Source organism: Equus przewalskii, chromosome 14 (genome assembly GCF_037783145.1).
Source record: "Equus przewalskii isolate Varuska chromosome 14, EquPr2, whole genome shotgun sequence".
Taxonomy (NCBI): domain Eukaryota; kingdom Metazoa; phylum Chordata; class Mammalia; order Perissodactyla; family Equidae; genus Equus; species Equus przewalskii.
This window is the reverse complement of record NC_091844.1, coordinates 65,545,900-65,563,195: the sequence shown is the minus strand read 5'-3', so window position 1 is coordinate 65,563,195 and position 17,296 is coordinate 65,545,900. Positions and strand designations below refer to the sequence as shown.

Here is a 17,296-nt window from a genome sequence, read left to right as displayed (position 1 = left end):
CCCAATACCTGCTGCCCCCGCACAAGCATATCCCCCTGCCACCATCAACACCGCCATCAGTGGTCCATTGTTACAATCGTTGAACCTACATTGACCCATCACGATCACCAAAGTCCATGGTTTACAGTAGGGTTCACTCTTGCTGCTGTACATTCAATGGGCTGGGCAAGAGGTGGAGGTGGTATTTCCAAATGGCTGTTTACAGAGGAGGGCAGCTAGGCCCAGAGGGGTTAGGGTCAAGGCCACACAACTGAGAGGCGTCAGGGATCTGAGCCTGGATCTGTCCGACTCTGTACTGGTCCACACGGTTCCGGAGGGCCCACCTCATGACAGATATGAGCTGGCCACTGGAGATAAACCGGAGCAGGCAGAGCTGGGCGGCTGCAGACGCATCCCAGCTGGTTTTTGCTTTGTCTTCACAAGGTGTAAGTGAGCCCACGCTGAGTTTTCTCTCTCTTGCGTTGGTTGGGCTGTGTGACAGGGAAGAGTTTCAGCTCTTCTCACCCTTTTTAGGACTAAACAGGCTGGCGCTCGAGACATTTCTGAATTTTCCCCCTTCCTGCATGTGATTTTACTGGGGGCCTTTTCCACAGTGACTCAGGGGGTTGATCAGATATTGTAACATCAATGGGGCCCCAGTTAGTGGTGAACTGGATCCCTGTTCCTTAAAAAGGCCCCATCCGTGGCTTCCCCTCAGCCTCTCTCACCTCGTATCTGGCTGTCTGGGTGGGCCCAAAGTATGGGCTCAGCATCCCCTTCTCCCCTCTGGGGCACTTCCAGGCCTCCTGGCCTGCGTTCTGGCCCTCCTGCAGGCTGTGCTGGATCAGCCCTCCCAGGGCAGCAAACCCTCAGCCCACTAAGGACCAGCCTGGCTCTCCCCCGGCAGGGCCCCGAGTCAGGAGCTGGCTCCTCTCCCAGACCATGTGGGTCCATGGAAAGAGCATGGCTTTGGAACAAGAGCCACCTGTGCCTGAATTTCAACTCCGTGTGGCCTTGGACAAGACCCTCAGTTTCCTCATCTGGTAGTTGTGGCGTTAATCCTTGCAAGAGGGTTTAAGGATTGGAGATAATGGAGCATGATTCCTGGCACATGGTAGGCACTCATAAGCTAGTGGCTCTTATTCCTGAGCCAGATGGGATTACCTCTGGCCTGCTCTAGCTCTGTAATACCTCCTGTCCATGGGGGTCCCGGAGCCCATCCTCCAATTTCCCAGGATGACAAGTAGGAATCAATTCCGCCTCTGTTACAGTCATTACAACTTCATCACCCATAACGCAGATCCATGTGCCCGATTGAATTTTCATTTCAGAAACCAAATATCAATATTGACCTTTCTGCAGGGTGTTGGGGCTGAGGGGAGCTTGTTAGCTCCTCTCCCCCTGTCAACGGCCAGGCAGCTCCTCACTTTCCACTTCCAGCCCAGTGGAGGTTGGTGCCTCTCTCTTGGAGCACATCGAGACTTCCAGGGAGCTTGTTAAATGCAGATTCCATGTTCCTACCCCATCTGCTAAATTGGAATCTGCAGAGGTCGGCCCAGGAGCCTCCATTTTCACCAAGCCCTCCCAGGGAGTCTGGTTTGGGAATTGCTGCCTCAGAGCACCAGGGCATCTGCCTCACTGTCAGTCTCTCCGAGGGCGAGAGCCCAGGAAGCAATGCTGGGAAGGTTTACATGAGCTCACAGAGGAGGGCGGGCAGAGCGAACAGGATCTTACCGTCCTTTGTCCTTTATGGAGAGAGGCACCGTTAGCTTGGTGTGGAAACACAGCCTCTAGAGTCACACACACACCAGCTTAAACCCCAGGTCAGGCACGTATTAGCTGCGCATCCTTCTTAGGTGACTTCCAGCTTTTGGTGACTTTCAACATTAAAATGGGAATGATAATATCTCCTTCAAGGAATTATGCTTGAGGTTATGAGTCATGAGGGAAATTCATAACACAGGGCCTGGCACAGAGTAGGTGTGCATGGTATCAATTTGTTGCCTCGCAACTCTAGACCCATCCTTCTTTGCCCTGCTTGATACTACCGGAGCTGGACCCTGTAAACATTTCTCCTTTGCCAGCAGGTGTAATGTTAGGCTTTGTCAGTAGAGGGTGCTAGAGGGACACTGCAAGGCATACAGAGGACCAGCACCTCTTCTGCTCCAATGGGCCTTTCCTCTTCCCACAGGCGACAGCCTCTGGGCTCTCCTGCTCAAGGGTGCTCTCTCCAGTGAGTTTTTCTGGCACCCAGCACCTCCTGTGCTGCAGCTCCAGTCTGCTGCTGCCCCGGTTAACTTCTCTACCCTTCGAGGGGCTGCAGCCACACTCTCTCCAGTGTGGTCTGAATCTCATGCAAGTTCTTTACTCCTTCTTTGGGTAACCCCCTCAGCCCTAGAGGCAGCAGCCGCTTCCTGCACTTCCTAGCCCTGTATTCCGTCGAGTGCTCTATTGCCCCTTTCAGTAGTTAATAATTCTTCATATTAAATTTTCCCTACTCAAACAGCTGGTGTATTTTTGACTCCAAAGTGGAACCTGACTAACATAGGATAGGTGTTTTGAAGGATAGTTCAGCTGCTCTCCATCTCCAAGAAAGCATTTTTACACACGCCATTTAATGACAAGGGAAAGTTACCACATACCACCAGAAGCTGTGGCAGCTCTAGAATTTGCATCCCCAACCTGAATGAATGGCTTCCTTCTTCAAGGAAGCGTTACCCCTGTATACTTCTTGGCAATGGTCTACGGGAGGCCATGAGGAGTAAAGGTGACATAAAGACAGCCTCATCCAGCGTTTTTGCAGTTTGTGTATTGGGAAGCACCGAGGCCTTCTGCGGAAGTCATGCAAGCACTCAAAGATTCTACCCTGAGAAAGACTAATAAACACAGACCAAAAATTAGCGATAGGAACATAGTTCAAGAGGCAGGAGCCCAGTTTTTCCAGGATGAGAATAAAATGGGTCTCAGGAAAGACCCAACAAGCTCAGCCTGTGTGTCCTCAGCTGTGCCAAGAGATAGGGTAAGTCCCTGGGCCCTGGGGGGAGGTTCTGAACCCCCTTTCCAGTCCTTCGGTTTGTGGGGCATCAGCATAGGGGTACAGTGGTTAAAAAGAACCAATCTGCATTGTTCTTTAGGGATACACGAACCCCACGGACCCTACCAGTAGGGTAAGATTGTGGTCCCCAAAGTGGGCCACACCAGACGAACTGCCCTCCCCCGCTGGAAAGCTAGCTCAACAAGGCTTCCTTCTGGCTGGTTCTGTTACCGTCCCCCACCTGAGCAGCTGGTGGCTGGGATGGAGGCAGGCCTTGGCATGGAATGTCGGCTGTCGGTGGCCTGGCCATGTGGCCTGGCTCGTGGCTGTGTGGAGTGGCGGGACTGTGCTTGATCATGTGGATGGAGCACCAGGTCCCAGCGGTGAACTCTGGGCTGCACCTTCCCAGTAGGGATATCCTGCCCACCACATGGGCCCAGGGTCCTTAACTATACATCATTAAGCCATGGCAGAGTCTCAGAGAACAAGGCAGCTGGAAGGGAAGGACTTAAAAGCCAAACTTCTATTGAAGAAACTGACTAAGGCCAGACAGACAGGCATTTGCAAGACTGAGATTACAAGCCAGGGCCCTGCATGCCTTGCACTGTGGGTTCCTGATGCCATGTAACCATGCGGAGGATGGGTTTGGCAAGAGTTGAGAAGCAGGGCTGGGCTGTGATTAGTGGAGATGGCCACTAGGTGTCACTGTCTCACCACCATCATCCTGATTTTGCCTTCCCAGGGCCACATCAATGCTAATAGCCAACCCCCTGTGAGTGCAGGGGCCTTTGAATGTCCATTGTCACAAATGTCCTGAAAGGAGCAGCAGCTCCCAGGCTGAGGGAGAAGAGCCCTGTTCGATTTATTTCCCTAGACAGTGGGTCCCAGTAAGAGCTGTCGCTGCTGCGTTGCTAGGAGCTCGTTTGTGCTGGCTAATTGCTTCCCCTTGATGATTGAGGTTTAGAACTTACGACCTGGCTCTCCAAGTTTGTGACATGGAAGGGACCTTAGAGATCTTCAAGTTCAGCCCCTTCATTTAGAGCAGAAGGAAGCCCAGAAAGAGAAGTCCGTTCTCCAAAGCACCCACAGCTATACGGAGGCTGAGCCGGGGCTTACACCGTGGTCCGCAGAGGCCACGCCCATGTTCTGCCCCCTCCACCATGCTCCCCTACGGATGTCCAGTCACTCATTCTCTTAACTTTCATTGCTTACTATATGCTATTTTCTTTTCTTTGTGGCTGAACAGAATTGGAAACTCAAAGACTTAAGATGACATGGCACGTCAGTGACCAAATCTGAGTGGCACAGCTGGGGGTCAGTTTCCTTCCCCAAGGTCCAGAGGTTTTGCCAACCTCATCCACTCTCTATGCAAAAAGTGGCAGAAATGAGACCAGAATTCAAACAAAGATGGAGTCAGACAGACGATGGGACAATTTCACAGATATGGCAGCTCAGATGGTGCACGCTCGGCCGGGCTGGCTGGAGGTTTCACGCTGAGGCCCCGCTGGCTCCTTGAGGGCTAAGGAGCCTTTGGAGGTGGATGCTTCAAAGCTGCGACATTGTGACCATCAGGAGACAGTATTTTATCAAATCCTGCTCGGTCAAAGAGACTATTTTACTAGCACTGAAGAAAGCAAATCTTTTAAGGGAACAGGGGGGTGTTTAGATTAAGACTCTAAATGTGGAAAAGAGAAAGTTATATTTCAGTCTATACTTGAAATTGATCTCTAAAGGCAGCCATTTTATCGTTTTGCCTGTTTCTGCTTTTACTCCAGCAGCTCTATAGTGGACACAGCTGTAAAGTTGGAGAATTAAAAATGCCTCCACGTCTGGCTCCCTTTCACACGTCTCCCATGGTCCAGAGAGTGGTTTGTAACCTTAGAAACTCTCTGGGGACGTTTGGTGGTCTCAGAAAGAATGGTCTAGAGTCTGGTTACTGATGCCCCAGCCTGTGCAGCCTCAGGCGAGTCCACCTTCCTCTCCACCGTCCTCCACTTGGCTGCAGAGTTGGGCCCAATTACCCATTCTGCTTGTGTCTTCTCAGACACAGCCATCGCGTGCTTCGCTGCTGCCCAGTGCTGCTGCTGCTCTCAGTATGGACCATTCTGCTGGGATATTAAGCACTTTTGGCTTGGCTGGGGGGATGGTTAATCAACAGCCTTGTCACAGTGATGGATTCTTCTAGGATTATTGCTTAATTAGCTTTTTTAGAGGTAAAAATCAACTAGGACATCAGTTCTCTGGGAGCTGGAAGGAAGGGAAGATGTGAGCATGAGTGAGGAGGTGGTGGGAAGAGGTCTTAGAGACGGCCCAGGTAGCAGAGTGTCGCTGGGGGTGGGGCTGGGGGAGTCTCTGATGGAGCAGACTTTGCGCTTGAACTCAGTAGGCTTGTGGTAGCTACCCTGCTTGCTGTAGCTCAGAGCATTTCCACTGTTCAGTGGAGTTGCAAAAGCAGGGATTTTGGAATGTGACCCAAGGACCACAGGCATCACTGGGGAGCTTTAAAAAAAAAATCCAGATTCCTAGGACTAGCCCTGGACTTTCTGGATCAGAATTTCAGAAGCTTTTTTTTAAAAAGTTATTGTTCCAGGTGGTTTTTATGTACAATAAAGCTTGAGAATCATAGCCACAACCCTGATCACTGTTGTCAACATTTCCACTGGGATGGATTTCAGATGATTGGGCTCGATTGCCAACACTCCCATTGACATCCGTAGACCCCAGCCTTCTTGCTTCCGTTTTGATGTCCTGATCTCTCTCCTGTCCTCTGTATCTCCCATCTTATTTCGTCCATATTGCTCCCTGCAAGGCCTCCTCTGTCTGCCCCTCGGTCTGAATTTCCTTCTCCCTCCAGCTCTCCATCTCCATCTGCTTTGTCTTTCCTTCTCTACCCCCATTTTTCTCTTTTCCCTGTGCTGACTATTGTCTGTTGGCACTTGACACCCTTTCCACCCCCATCTGTATTCTCTCCTGTCTGGCAGGGCCTGGAAGCCTGAGAACCACCTTGCCAGGAGAGTTCCAGATACATTGTAAGTCCCACTAGTGAGATGTATTTATGTGTCATTTGGAAGGCAGAAGAGAGGCAGCAGCCTTATTATTCTGCCTCCAGCAGGGTGGGCAGACATAGAGGCTTCAGCAGATGTGAGGTTTTGTCCTGCAAACCACCTGCCTTAGGGCTGCAGGCAGCAGTGATCATTTCTGGCAGTTCCCCGTAGTGTCTGGTTGGGTGGTAGCGGCAGCTTCTTGGTTCTCTGAAAGCTGGTGGTGAACCTGGGAGTTAGTGGTGACCTCCTCTGGTCTTTGCTCCTCCAGCCAATCCAACAGCTTTGTAAGCACCTCATTCCCTGTGTTAAATTCCTCCTTCTCGAAATACCTTGAGTAGTTCCTGTTTTCCTGCCTGATGCTGTCTGATGCACTCTCTCTTAAAGACTGGTTCTTGAGCAATGCCTCGTGAGGGAGGAAACCACTCTGCATCCTGAGAACCAATCCAGCTGACCTAGAGGGGGCATGGCCAGCCCAGGCTGCTCACCACTGACCCTAAGCCTGTAAAATTCCATCCCTCTTGTCTTGCAGGGCCCAAGCAGGCCCAGCAGGAGTCTGGGGTGACATGTCATTGGGGCAGCAAAGTGGGCAGGTGTGTTGGACTTTCTACCTGGACGTTAAGGTGAAGATCATCTCTGAGTCCTGCAGGAAATGGCTCATTTATGATTTTGGACTTTCCCTTTTTCAGTAGAGTCTACGTTGACCTGTTGGTACCAGTGTTTTGTGTGCAGAAAACCTTATGTAATGAGGCAGTGTGACAGCCCAGGACTCAGGGTCTTCAGGCATTAGCTCTGTCTGCCTCCAGAGTCCATGCTGATAAGCATGGCCATCCATCCTGGTTAACTAAGCACAGGGCCAGGAGGCAAAAACGACCTGGCCCAAGCTGTGCTGTGCGTCTGACCCTGCTATGTCACTGAAATAATCATGAATGCTTTGTAACAGTCCCTGTGGGATGCAGATTAGTTGGCTGTGTGTTTGTTCCTTGTACTAGGATGTGTCCACTTCCAAACACTGACCTTGTTCCTGAGAGTGTGTGTTTGTGTGATGGCGCACTCCTGCCCACACCATCCACTTCTGTTGGTGTCTGCTCGGAAAGGTCATAATTAGGAAGGTCCCCACCCACCTGTCCTCTGGACATACACGTTTGCCAAGATTCTGCCACTGGGAATATGCTTCCAGGAATGAGTTCTCAAACTGCAAGTTCTCCTGAGTGGGGTCTGACCTGGTCATCCTCTGGAATGCATTCTATGCTCTAGTGGATCATGATCTTTTTGAGACACCTGATGACCACTTTATGGAGAAGGAGGGAGGGAGGTGCCTGCCTTGCTGGCTGGAATTTCCCTTCCCCAAATTTAGTTTTCAACCAGAATTAAGATCCTACTTGGCATGGAGTCCAAGACCTTTATGGGAACCATATTTTATTTTGCCCTTTGGCTGTGAAACACTCAGAATTCAGACACTGGAGAGTAAGATTATTCCGCAAATGCCCAGTAGACCACTCCTGTGTGACACACAGCACCCTGTGGTCATTTCTCTTCCAAGAAATGGATTGGACTGGTGGCAGTGAAGCAAGATATAGCTTCTCCCCTTTTTTTCCCACAGTGGAACATCTCTTGTTTCATTTTCCAGGGGATTCCGGGCTGGTGTCCCAAAGGGCTCAGATGACCTGCTCTGTAACCTCAGGCTTACCAGATCCTGACCATCTGAGGACCTGGCTGAGGCTCCTCAAAGGCGGCTTTGACTACATTTCAGATGAGGCAGGATTCAGTGTATCACAACCACAGGGGCAGCACAGCCTCCTGGAATGAGAGCTGGATTCTTGAGTAATCCCTGGGAGCTTGTCCTAGAGAAAGACAAAGACGTTCAAACACAGAAGGCTCAGGAAGGGTAAAGAGACCTTTCCTTCCTTTGAGGGACCGACCACAGAGTCCTGGCCCCATTCCTACGGATGCTGTTTGGGACTGCCAGACAGCAGAGGGAGCACATGTACCACCTGCTGGCACGGCTGGACCAGCTCCATCACTCCCATGGCTCCCCAGTGGATGGGAAGGTGCCCAATTCACTCTTCAAAATTCCTCAGAGGCACCCTACCCACTCGCTCTGCCCTGTCTGAGTTCAAATTGCAGTGCATTTAGCTCCTGAGTGCCTGCAGCAGCCGGGAGGGAAAGTTGGGGAGCAGATGTCTCTCCAACCCCCTGGGCAGGTTGGAAGGGCTGAGACCAGGGGCAGCTACAATAACAACAGCTCTTTCCTCTGTTCCAGCTGGGCTGTGGACTCCTGATGAAGAATGGCTTTTCTAGTGTACGTCTCTTGGCTTAAAGTAACATTCTTGCACAGACATTTTTTCTCCAACTATAATCAACCAACTTTCCTGCCCATGTGGTATGGAAGAAGCCTTCACTCTTCTTCTCTGTCTCCCTGCCCTTCCTTGAATCTTAAACTCTTGTTTCTTAGACTATTTGCTAGTTCGCTTGTTTTTGATAAAAATCCATCCCGATATACATAATTTAAAAACTCAAAAAGTATTATAAGGCATGAAGGAAAAACAGCAGTCCCTGTTCCATTCCTATCTCGAATTTCTCTCTCTAAACTCTTTCTTCTGATGCTTACCTCCATATTTCTAAATAACACGCATACATGGTTACCCCTTGACTCATCAATTTTAAATGCCTATTGACTTCTCATGATGGATGATGGGGCTGGGCACTCCTAACCTACTTTCATACGTGCATCTTCTCTCCCTCCATTCTCTACTATAGTTATGTCACATTTTTCGTTAAATCAATATTCAATTTTTATTTTATTACAATTATGTACGTACTGTTCACTGCTGAGTGAAGAAATACTCTAGGATCACATTTCCTTTCTTCTATAATTCTTTTTTCTTCCAGGAGTTAATAATTACCTCATTTAAAAAATCTGCTTAGTCTATATGTCATTATCCAATAATTCTTCCAAAACTCTCCAGCAGAATCTCAAAATCTTTCTTAACACTATTTTCCCCATGGTTAAGCGATCAGATAAAACTACTGGCTACTTTTTTCCCCAAAGGTCGTTCCTCCTGTTCCCCTCCTCATTCAGCTGCACAGCTCTGGTCCCTGGGCTTCCCTAGCCAGTGAAGGATCTAGGCTGGATCTCCTGTGTCCTGGGTCCCAACTCTTTCTCCATCTTGGTTTATGCCATCAGGGTGTCTGTCATTTTCCCAGTTGGATGCATTCCTCTTTAAAAGCTGGCTCTGGAAGGCTGGGCACCCAGGTTCAAAGGGTGCCTGGTAATCACCAGGTGTCTGTTTGTCGAAGCAGGTGGAGAGTTTGCACACCCCCAGGCAAATCCAGACTCCCAACTTGCAGAAAGAACTGCTTTGGTCTGAATGATGGAGAGCTGGATTCATTAGACTAGAAGCAGACCCACTCTGGTGAAAACTGTTGTAGGTAAATCAGCAGGATCAGGGCCACTGCTGCCCATATTTCACCTTCATGCAGACCAGGAGAAGGTGACCCATTCCTCAAGACACTGTCTTCTTGTGTAGTGGGAAATTGTTATAAAGACTAACTTTGTTAGAATAAGGCACTTTACAGCCATATTGACAGTAGACCAACATGAATGTAGATGACATTAGCTGGACAAACTCTCAGCAGGGTGTCACTTGCAGTGTATTATTCCTCTACACTCCAAAATCAATTAACATAGCCTTAAATGTCCAAGGACCATATACCAATGCACTGAGTATTAGCATTTTTTTAAAGTATGAACTTACTATCTTTTAACAATTTGAACATAAACATTCCCTGTGATGAGGCAATGGAGGAATATGTTTTGTTCAAAAAAAAAAAAAAAACAACAGATATGATGGAGGGGAGGAAGAGTTGTTGTCGGGTTGCACATTTCTATTTTCTAATGTATGAAGTCAGAGGAGAGCAGTTGGGTTGAAAATGAGAGAGAGAGGAACAGAGCGGGCTCACAATGGGAGTACAGCCCAGCCTGTGTTGAGCCAAGGGAAGGTTGACACTTCTTGTACACAGTTGGTAGGGAGTGTTCTGGAAGGAAATTAGACTGGTAAGGGGTTTCAGCAACCACAATCTCTGGGGTTAGCTCATGTGACAAGGTTTCACTTGTTCCAGTGACTGCTTCACTGCACAGAGGACTAAATGGATGAGGAGAGGGAATTCTCCTCTGGATTGAACCTGTAAGTTATGGAAATCCTGGAAGAAAGTAACTTTGACCTTGGAGTGGCAAAGTAAGGGAAAGTTGGGCAGACTTGAAATGTGCCCTGGACACAGGAAAGCAGATTTCAAAAGGGTGAGAGGATCAATAGGTCAGACAACAGCCTTTATAAAAGACTATACATCATGATGTATTGGAGATTATGACAAGATATTGTTAACTATCAGCTCCCTAGTAATCCCAATGGGAAAGAAAATAGAGAAATGGCGGAAATAGCAGGAAGACTTGGGTTTAAGACAAAATTTACAGAGGTTGGGATGAGAACAAAATGAAGGAAGACACGAACTTGAAAGGATAATTTATTTTAGCCATTTGGGAAATCATTACTGAGTGGTTTCTCTATGCCAGGCACTGTGCTACATGCTAAGGAGATAGCAATAAACAAGAGACACCTCAGCTACAGTGTAGCAGAGAATACAGACATCAAGCAAGTAATTAAAAGTCTGTTGACTCATTAAACTACAAACAGAGGGGAACTTCCTCAAGCTGGCAAATGGTATCTACAAAACCCCACGGCTAATATCCTACTTATTGGTGAAAGACTGGGTGTTTTCTCCCAAGATCAAGAATATAAGGATATCTCCTTTCTCCACCTCTAGTCAGCATTGTACTAGAAGTTCTAGCCAGGGCAATTAGACAAGAAAAATAAATAGAAGGCATCCAGATTAGAACAGAAGAAATAAAACAACTTCCACTTGCAGATGACATGATTATATATATATAAAATTGTAAGGAATCCTCTAAAAATCTATTAGAACTAAGAAATGAGTTCAACAAGGTGGCAGAGTATAAGATCAATATACAAAAATCAATTTTATTTCTATACATTAGCAATGAACAATCTGAAAATGAAATTATTTATAAAAGCATCAAAAAGAATACAATACTTAGGAATAAATTTAACAAAGGAAGTATAGGACTTCTACATTGAAAACAACAACACATTGTCGAAAGAAATTAAAGACCTAAAAGAATGGAGAGACATCTCATGTTCACAGATCAGAAAATTTTCTATTGTGAAGATGGCAATATTCCCCAAATTGACTTACAGATTTATGTGATTGCTATCCAAATCCAGCTGCCTTTTTTTTTTCTTCTACAGAATCTGCCAAGCTGATGCTAAAACTCATGTGTAAATGTAAGGAACCCAGGATCACCAAAACAATCTTGAAAAAAAAAATCAAGTTGGAGAACTCACACGTCCTGATTTCAAAACTTACTATAAAACTATAGTAATCAGCACGGTGTGGTTCTGGCATAAGGATAGATATATAGATCAATGGAATAGAATTGAAAGTTCAGAAATAAATCTTTACTTTATGAGAAATTGATTTTTGGAAAGAGTGCCAAGACAATAAAATGGAGCAAAGAAGAGTCTCTTCGACAAGTGGTGCTGGGACAACGGGATATACACATGCAAAAGAATGAAGATGGACCCCTACATCACATCCTATACAAAACCTACCCCAAAATGGATCAAAGACCTAAATGTAAGATATAAACTATAAAACTTTTAGGAGAAAAATATAAGAGTAAATATTCATAATCTTGGATTAGACACTGATTTCTTAGATACAACACCAAAAGTATAAGTGACAAGAGAAACAATAGGTAAGTTAGACTTCATTAAAATTAGAAACTCATGTTCTGTAAATGATAGCAACAGGAAACTTAAAAGACAGCCTGCAGAATGGGAGAAAATTTTTGCAAATCACATGTATGATAAAGGGCATGTAACTAGAATACATACATATATATATAGAATATATATATGGAACCCTCACAACTCAGTAACAAAAAGACAAATAACCCAATTTAAAAATGGACAAATGGTTTGAACAGACATTTCTCCAAAGACGATATACAAATGGTCAATTATATACTGAAAAGTTACTCAACATCACAAGCCATCAGGAAAATGCAAATCAACACCACAATGAGATATCACTTCACACCCTCTAGGATGGCTAACTGAAAAAGACAGAAAATAGCAAAAGTTGACGAGGATGTGGAGAAACTGGAACTCTCATTCACTCCTAGTGGAAATGTAAAATGGTAGAGCTGCTTTGGAAAAAAGTTTGGCAGTTCCTCAAAATGTTACACAGAGTTATCATCTGACCCAGCAACTTCACTCTTAGGTACGCACCCAAGGAAAATGAAAACATACATCCATGCAAAAATCTGTAGACAAACATTCATGGCAGGATTATCCACAATAGCCAAAAAGTAGAAACAACCTAAATGGCCCATCAACTGATGAATGGATCAATAAAACATGGTATATCTACAAAATGAAATAATATTTGTGGCTAAGAAAGCATAAAGTCTTGATACATGCTACCAGATGGATTAACCTTGAAAATATGATGCTAAGTGAAAAAAGTCAGTCACAAAAGGCCACATATTACATGATTCCAAATATGTAAAATGTCCAGAATAGGCAACTCTATGGATTCAGAAAGTAGGTTAGTGGTTGCCTAGGACTAGAGGGGTGGGGCACACATGGGGAGTGACTGATAATGGGCATGGGGTTTCTTTCTGTGTTGATGAAAAATGTGCTAAAATTATATTGTGGTGATGGTTGCACAGCTCTGTGACTATGCTGAAAACCATTGAACCCCATATCTTAAATGGGTAAACTGTATGGTGATGAATTAAATTTCGATGAGGCTCTAAAAAAATAAGGAAGGAGTGAGCAAAAACAATAAAAAAGCATTTTGAATGTTGTGGTCGGGGAAGAGTGATATGTGAGTAAATAATATGGGAATCCAATGGGGCTAAGACGTGAAGGATCAGGAGTTAGGTAACTAACCCCAGAGCTGAGCAGACAGTGAGGGCAAAGGACCAGAGGTCAGGAGAAGCATGGACTGTTGAAGGAAATAAAGGTAACGCTGGTGTGGTGGGAGTAGGGTGCAGGAAAGTATGGTCAGCTAGGTGGGGATGGGGGGCCAGATGATGCAGGCCATGTTCATGACTAGACTTTTCCTGAATATCAGTAGGAACACACTGAAAAGTTTTCCCCTCGGGAGTGCAATGACTGGATTTGAGTTTTTGAAAGTGTACTTAGACTGCAGGAAATTGATTTGAGGGCTAGGGGTAGATACAGTAAAATCAGACAGGTAGCCAATGCAAAAGTCTGGGAGAGAGATGACACCTGAGAAATCTGAACTGAAGTAGTCTGAGGGGAAAGTGGGAGGTGAAAACATGGACACAATTAGCTCTTGTATCAGTTTGGCTGTAAAGGGAAAGAGGGAGTTGTAGCTAGAAGAGAATATGAGATGGAAGAAATTTAAAAGTTAAGCATGTTTCAGTGGGAATTGGAAGACTCCAGAAGAGAGATGGAGAGAAGTTTAGCATTCAGAAGATGGAGGCGAGAATTCATTCAATCAGGCCCTTGCAAAGATGGAAGGTAACGAGATCCAGGACATCCTCAGAGGGATATGAATCCGATCTCTAGCATAACAAGATGAAGGTGGGAGATGATTACAAAGGAAAGTGGGTTTGTAGATTTGAAGGCCGAAGTTCTTCAACCTCCTGCCTCCAATTTTGCAAAGCAACCCACAAGCCAAGAATGAGTGGATATGCTTTAATAATGTGATGTCAGAGGGCGCTGGTTGATGAGGAAGGCAAGGGAGCATTCTTAGGGATGATGATAGGCATTAATGAAAGAGACTAAACCACACATAACCACTCATTTTATATTTTACTTCCTTCTTACATAGTCTTCAGAAAAGGAAGTGTGGAAAAATTAGTTAAGAGGGAATTGGGACCCTATATAGGAGAAAGGATAATGAGAGAGAATCCAGTTATTTCAAAAGTTCAAGCTTTAGGTCCTGTGTACTGAATTAGCTTCAAGATACAATTGAAAAACCATTCCTGATATTAGAAATCATGAAGATTGGAATAGGAATCAGCCAGATTGGAAATTGCAAATGATCAACTGTTCTATTTTTAAAAAGGAGTGAAAGGGGAATTCAAGAAAATATAGTTGAATCTAATTAAGTTTGATCTCTGGAACATTTGTTAACTTGTATCCATTAAGAAGCACCAAGTGTTTATCAGGAAATATTTATGCTACAATATTATTTCTTTATGGAGAGAGTGTCTGTCTCTTGGCTCAAGGTACATGATTGGCAGATTAAATAAATGCTGTTTACAACAATAATAGGGTTCCAGAATGTGTTGATCCTGGGACCGCTGCATAGGGGAACCGGATATCTCAAAGGGACACTGGCATATAGAGAATGGTCACCAATAGGTCCTGGATGAGAACCAAAGGGATGACTAAAGAAGAGAGGCTTTGGGCTAGGCAGCAAAGCTATCCTCAAGTACTGGAAGCTCTGGCATGTCCAGACTTGTTTCTACAGTGGTCCAGAGAATAGAGCTAGAAGCATGGGTAGAAAGTTCCAGGGAAGTAGATTGTTGTCTCTAGATAAAGAATACCTAACACCTGGAGATTTCCAACAATGGGTAGTACAAAATATTGAGCTCCCCAGGCCTGGAAGATTATAGCTGACTCTGTCAGGGCTTCTGCTACAGTAGCATGGAGTATGGACTATGTAACTCTAGGGTCTGTTCCCTGAAAACAAACATGTAGAAGACAAGTGACATGGGCATTAATTCTTCAGCACATTCATGATGGAGGTATAGACGTTGGTGCCTACAGACGACTGTGATCTGTCCACAGCTGCATAATGAGGCAATGGTAGATCTGGGGCTGGACCCAACTCTCCTCTCCCCAAGGTCTGCTCATTTCTATTGCTCTGCTCATTAGCCTTTCCTGTGATGAGTGACTGGCTTTCCTCTTTGGAACTTTGATTAAGAATTCTAGAATGAAACCGGACCACCATACACAAAAATTCAACTCAAAATGTATTAAAGAATGGAATGTAATACCTGAAACCACAAAACTCCTAGAAAAAAACATAGGGGGGTAATCTCCTTGACACTGGTGTTAGCAATGATTTTTTGGATTTGACATCAAAAGCAAAGACATCCAAAACAAAAACAAAAATAAACAAGTGGGACTACATCAAACTAAAAAGCTTCTGCACAGGCAAAAAAAATCATTAATAAAATGAAAAGGTAATCTAGCAAATGGGAGAAAATATTTGCAAATCATATATCTGATGAGGGGTTAACATCCAAAATACATAAAAAACTCATACAACTCAATGAAAAAAAAAAACAATCCTATTAAAAATGGGCAGAGGATCCAAACAGACATTTTTCCAAAGAAGATATCAGATGGCCAATGGGTACATGAAAAGGAGCTCAATATCACTAAACACCAGGGAAATGCAAATTAAAAACACAATGAGATATCATCTCATATCTTTTAGGATGGCCATCATCAAAAAAAGACAAATAATAACAAGGGTTGGTGAGGATGTAGAAAAGGGAACCCTTGTGCATTGTTGGTGGGAATGTAAGTTGGTGCAGCCACTATGGAAAACAGCATGGAAGTTCCTTAAAAAACTAAAAATAGAACTACCATATGATCCAGCAATTCTACTTCTGGGTATTTATCCAAAGGAAAAAACCCACTAACTTGAAAATATATATGCACCTCCAGGTTCACTGCAGCATTATTGAGAATAGCCACGACATGGAAACAACCCAAGTGTCCATCAGTGGATGAATGGATAAAGAAGATGTGGTATACATAATGCAATGGAATATTATTCATCCATAAAAAAGAAGGAAATCATGCTATTTATGACAATGTGGATGGACTTTGAGGGCACTATGCTAAGTGAAATAAGTCAGAGAGATAAATACTGTATGCTCTCACTTATATGTGCAATCTAAAAAACAAAACAAAACTGAACTCATAAATACAGAGAATACATTGTGGTTGCCAGAGGCTGGGGGTGAAGGTGGTCAAAAGGTACAAACTTCTAGTTATAAGATAAATAAGTCCCTCAGATGTAATGTACAGCATGGTGACTGGAATCAGTAATATTATATGGTATATTTGAAAGTTGTTAAGATGGTAAATCGTAAAAGTTCTCATCACAAGAAAAAAATTTCTGTATGGTGATGAATGTTAACTAAACTTATTGTGGTAATTATTTCACAATATATGCATATATTAAATCATTATATTGTATAGCTAAAACTAACACAATCTTAAATGTCAATTATATCTCAATTAAAAATTAATTAATTAAAAAAATGAATTCTAAATCCCTCACTCATGACTTTCAGGCCACACTCTTATGAATGCCCGCTGGTCTGCATGGTCTGGCTGAAATCTGCAGCATTGGCCTTGAAACTCAGGGGCCCAGAGCAGCTGAACCTTGGCTCACACAGATAGGGGCTCTGTAATCTCTGGGGAGGCTGTTCCCAGAGACAGTCTTATGGGCAGTTCCTGGAGGAGAAAGGAAATTTTACCCCCATAAGAAAATGATTCTAAAGCCGCCATATCTTACCTGGACTCTGGAGTCTGCTCTTCCCCTTGCTCAGTTGTACATGACCAGGTTCATCCACTGAGAAATAAGCATCGTCATTACAACCCATTTTTAAATTTGTTAGCTTAATACACAGCAGGGCAAATGGTACCTTCCTCCCTTGAAAGATCTCACTCTATTCTCATCAACCCTTTCCAGATAATTCCAACACAAGCAAAAGGTCTCAGCCGCCATCACAGCCTATCTTCTGCTACCCCCTGAATAGCCAGGCAGTGAGAGGGGTAGCTGAGGTCGACCAGCTGGCTGGGCCAGGAAGCTCTTTCTAAAACTCAATAGGAGTAAGTTTAACGTACAGCGAGCTAAGCGGGTGTTCTTCAGTTCCCGCTTGGATTTATTACTCCCACATAATCCTCTGCTTTATTAAGCTATTGGAAAAAAATAAAATCTGTCTGCCAAGATCCTAAAGCAGCCTTGGCAGAGAGCAATATATAAAGGCAATAATTGGAGGCAGGGGGGCCAGCAGCTTGGCTGGCCTTTGACAGCCTGTTCAATATCCTCAGGGAGAAAAATGCCCCCTGGAATCAGATGAGGAGAGGTAGCCTGG

The 17,296-nt window shown here is 44.8% G+C and overlaps 1 protein-coding gene across 1 annotated transcript in view; it reads right to left on the bottom strand.

The window, feature by feature from the left end:
- Nucleotides 1–7,456: 7,456 nt before the first annotated feature.
- Nucleotides 7,457–17,296, bottom strand: part of CAPN13 (calpain 13) — an 83,656-nt gene continuing 73,816 nt past the window's right edge. The window contains exons 22-23 of the mRNA XM_008514755.2: nucleotides 16,714–16,770; nucleotides 7,457–7,898 (exon numbers count right to left, since the gene is read on the bottom strand). Of these exons, the coding sequence (XP_008512977.2) occupies nucleotides 16,744–16,770 (27 nt within the window). The 3' untranslated portion in view covers nucleotides 7,457–7,898; nucleotides 16,714–16,743. The remainder of the gene's footprint in view (nucleotides 7,899–16,713; nucleotides 16,771–17,296) is intronic.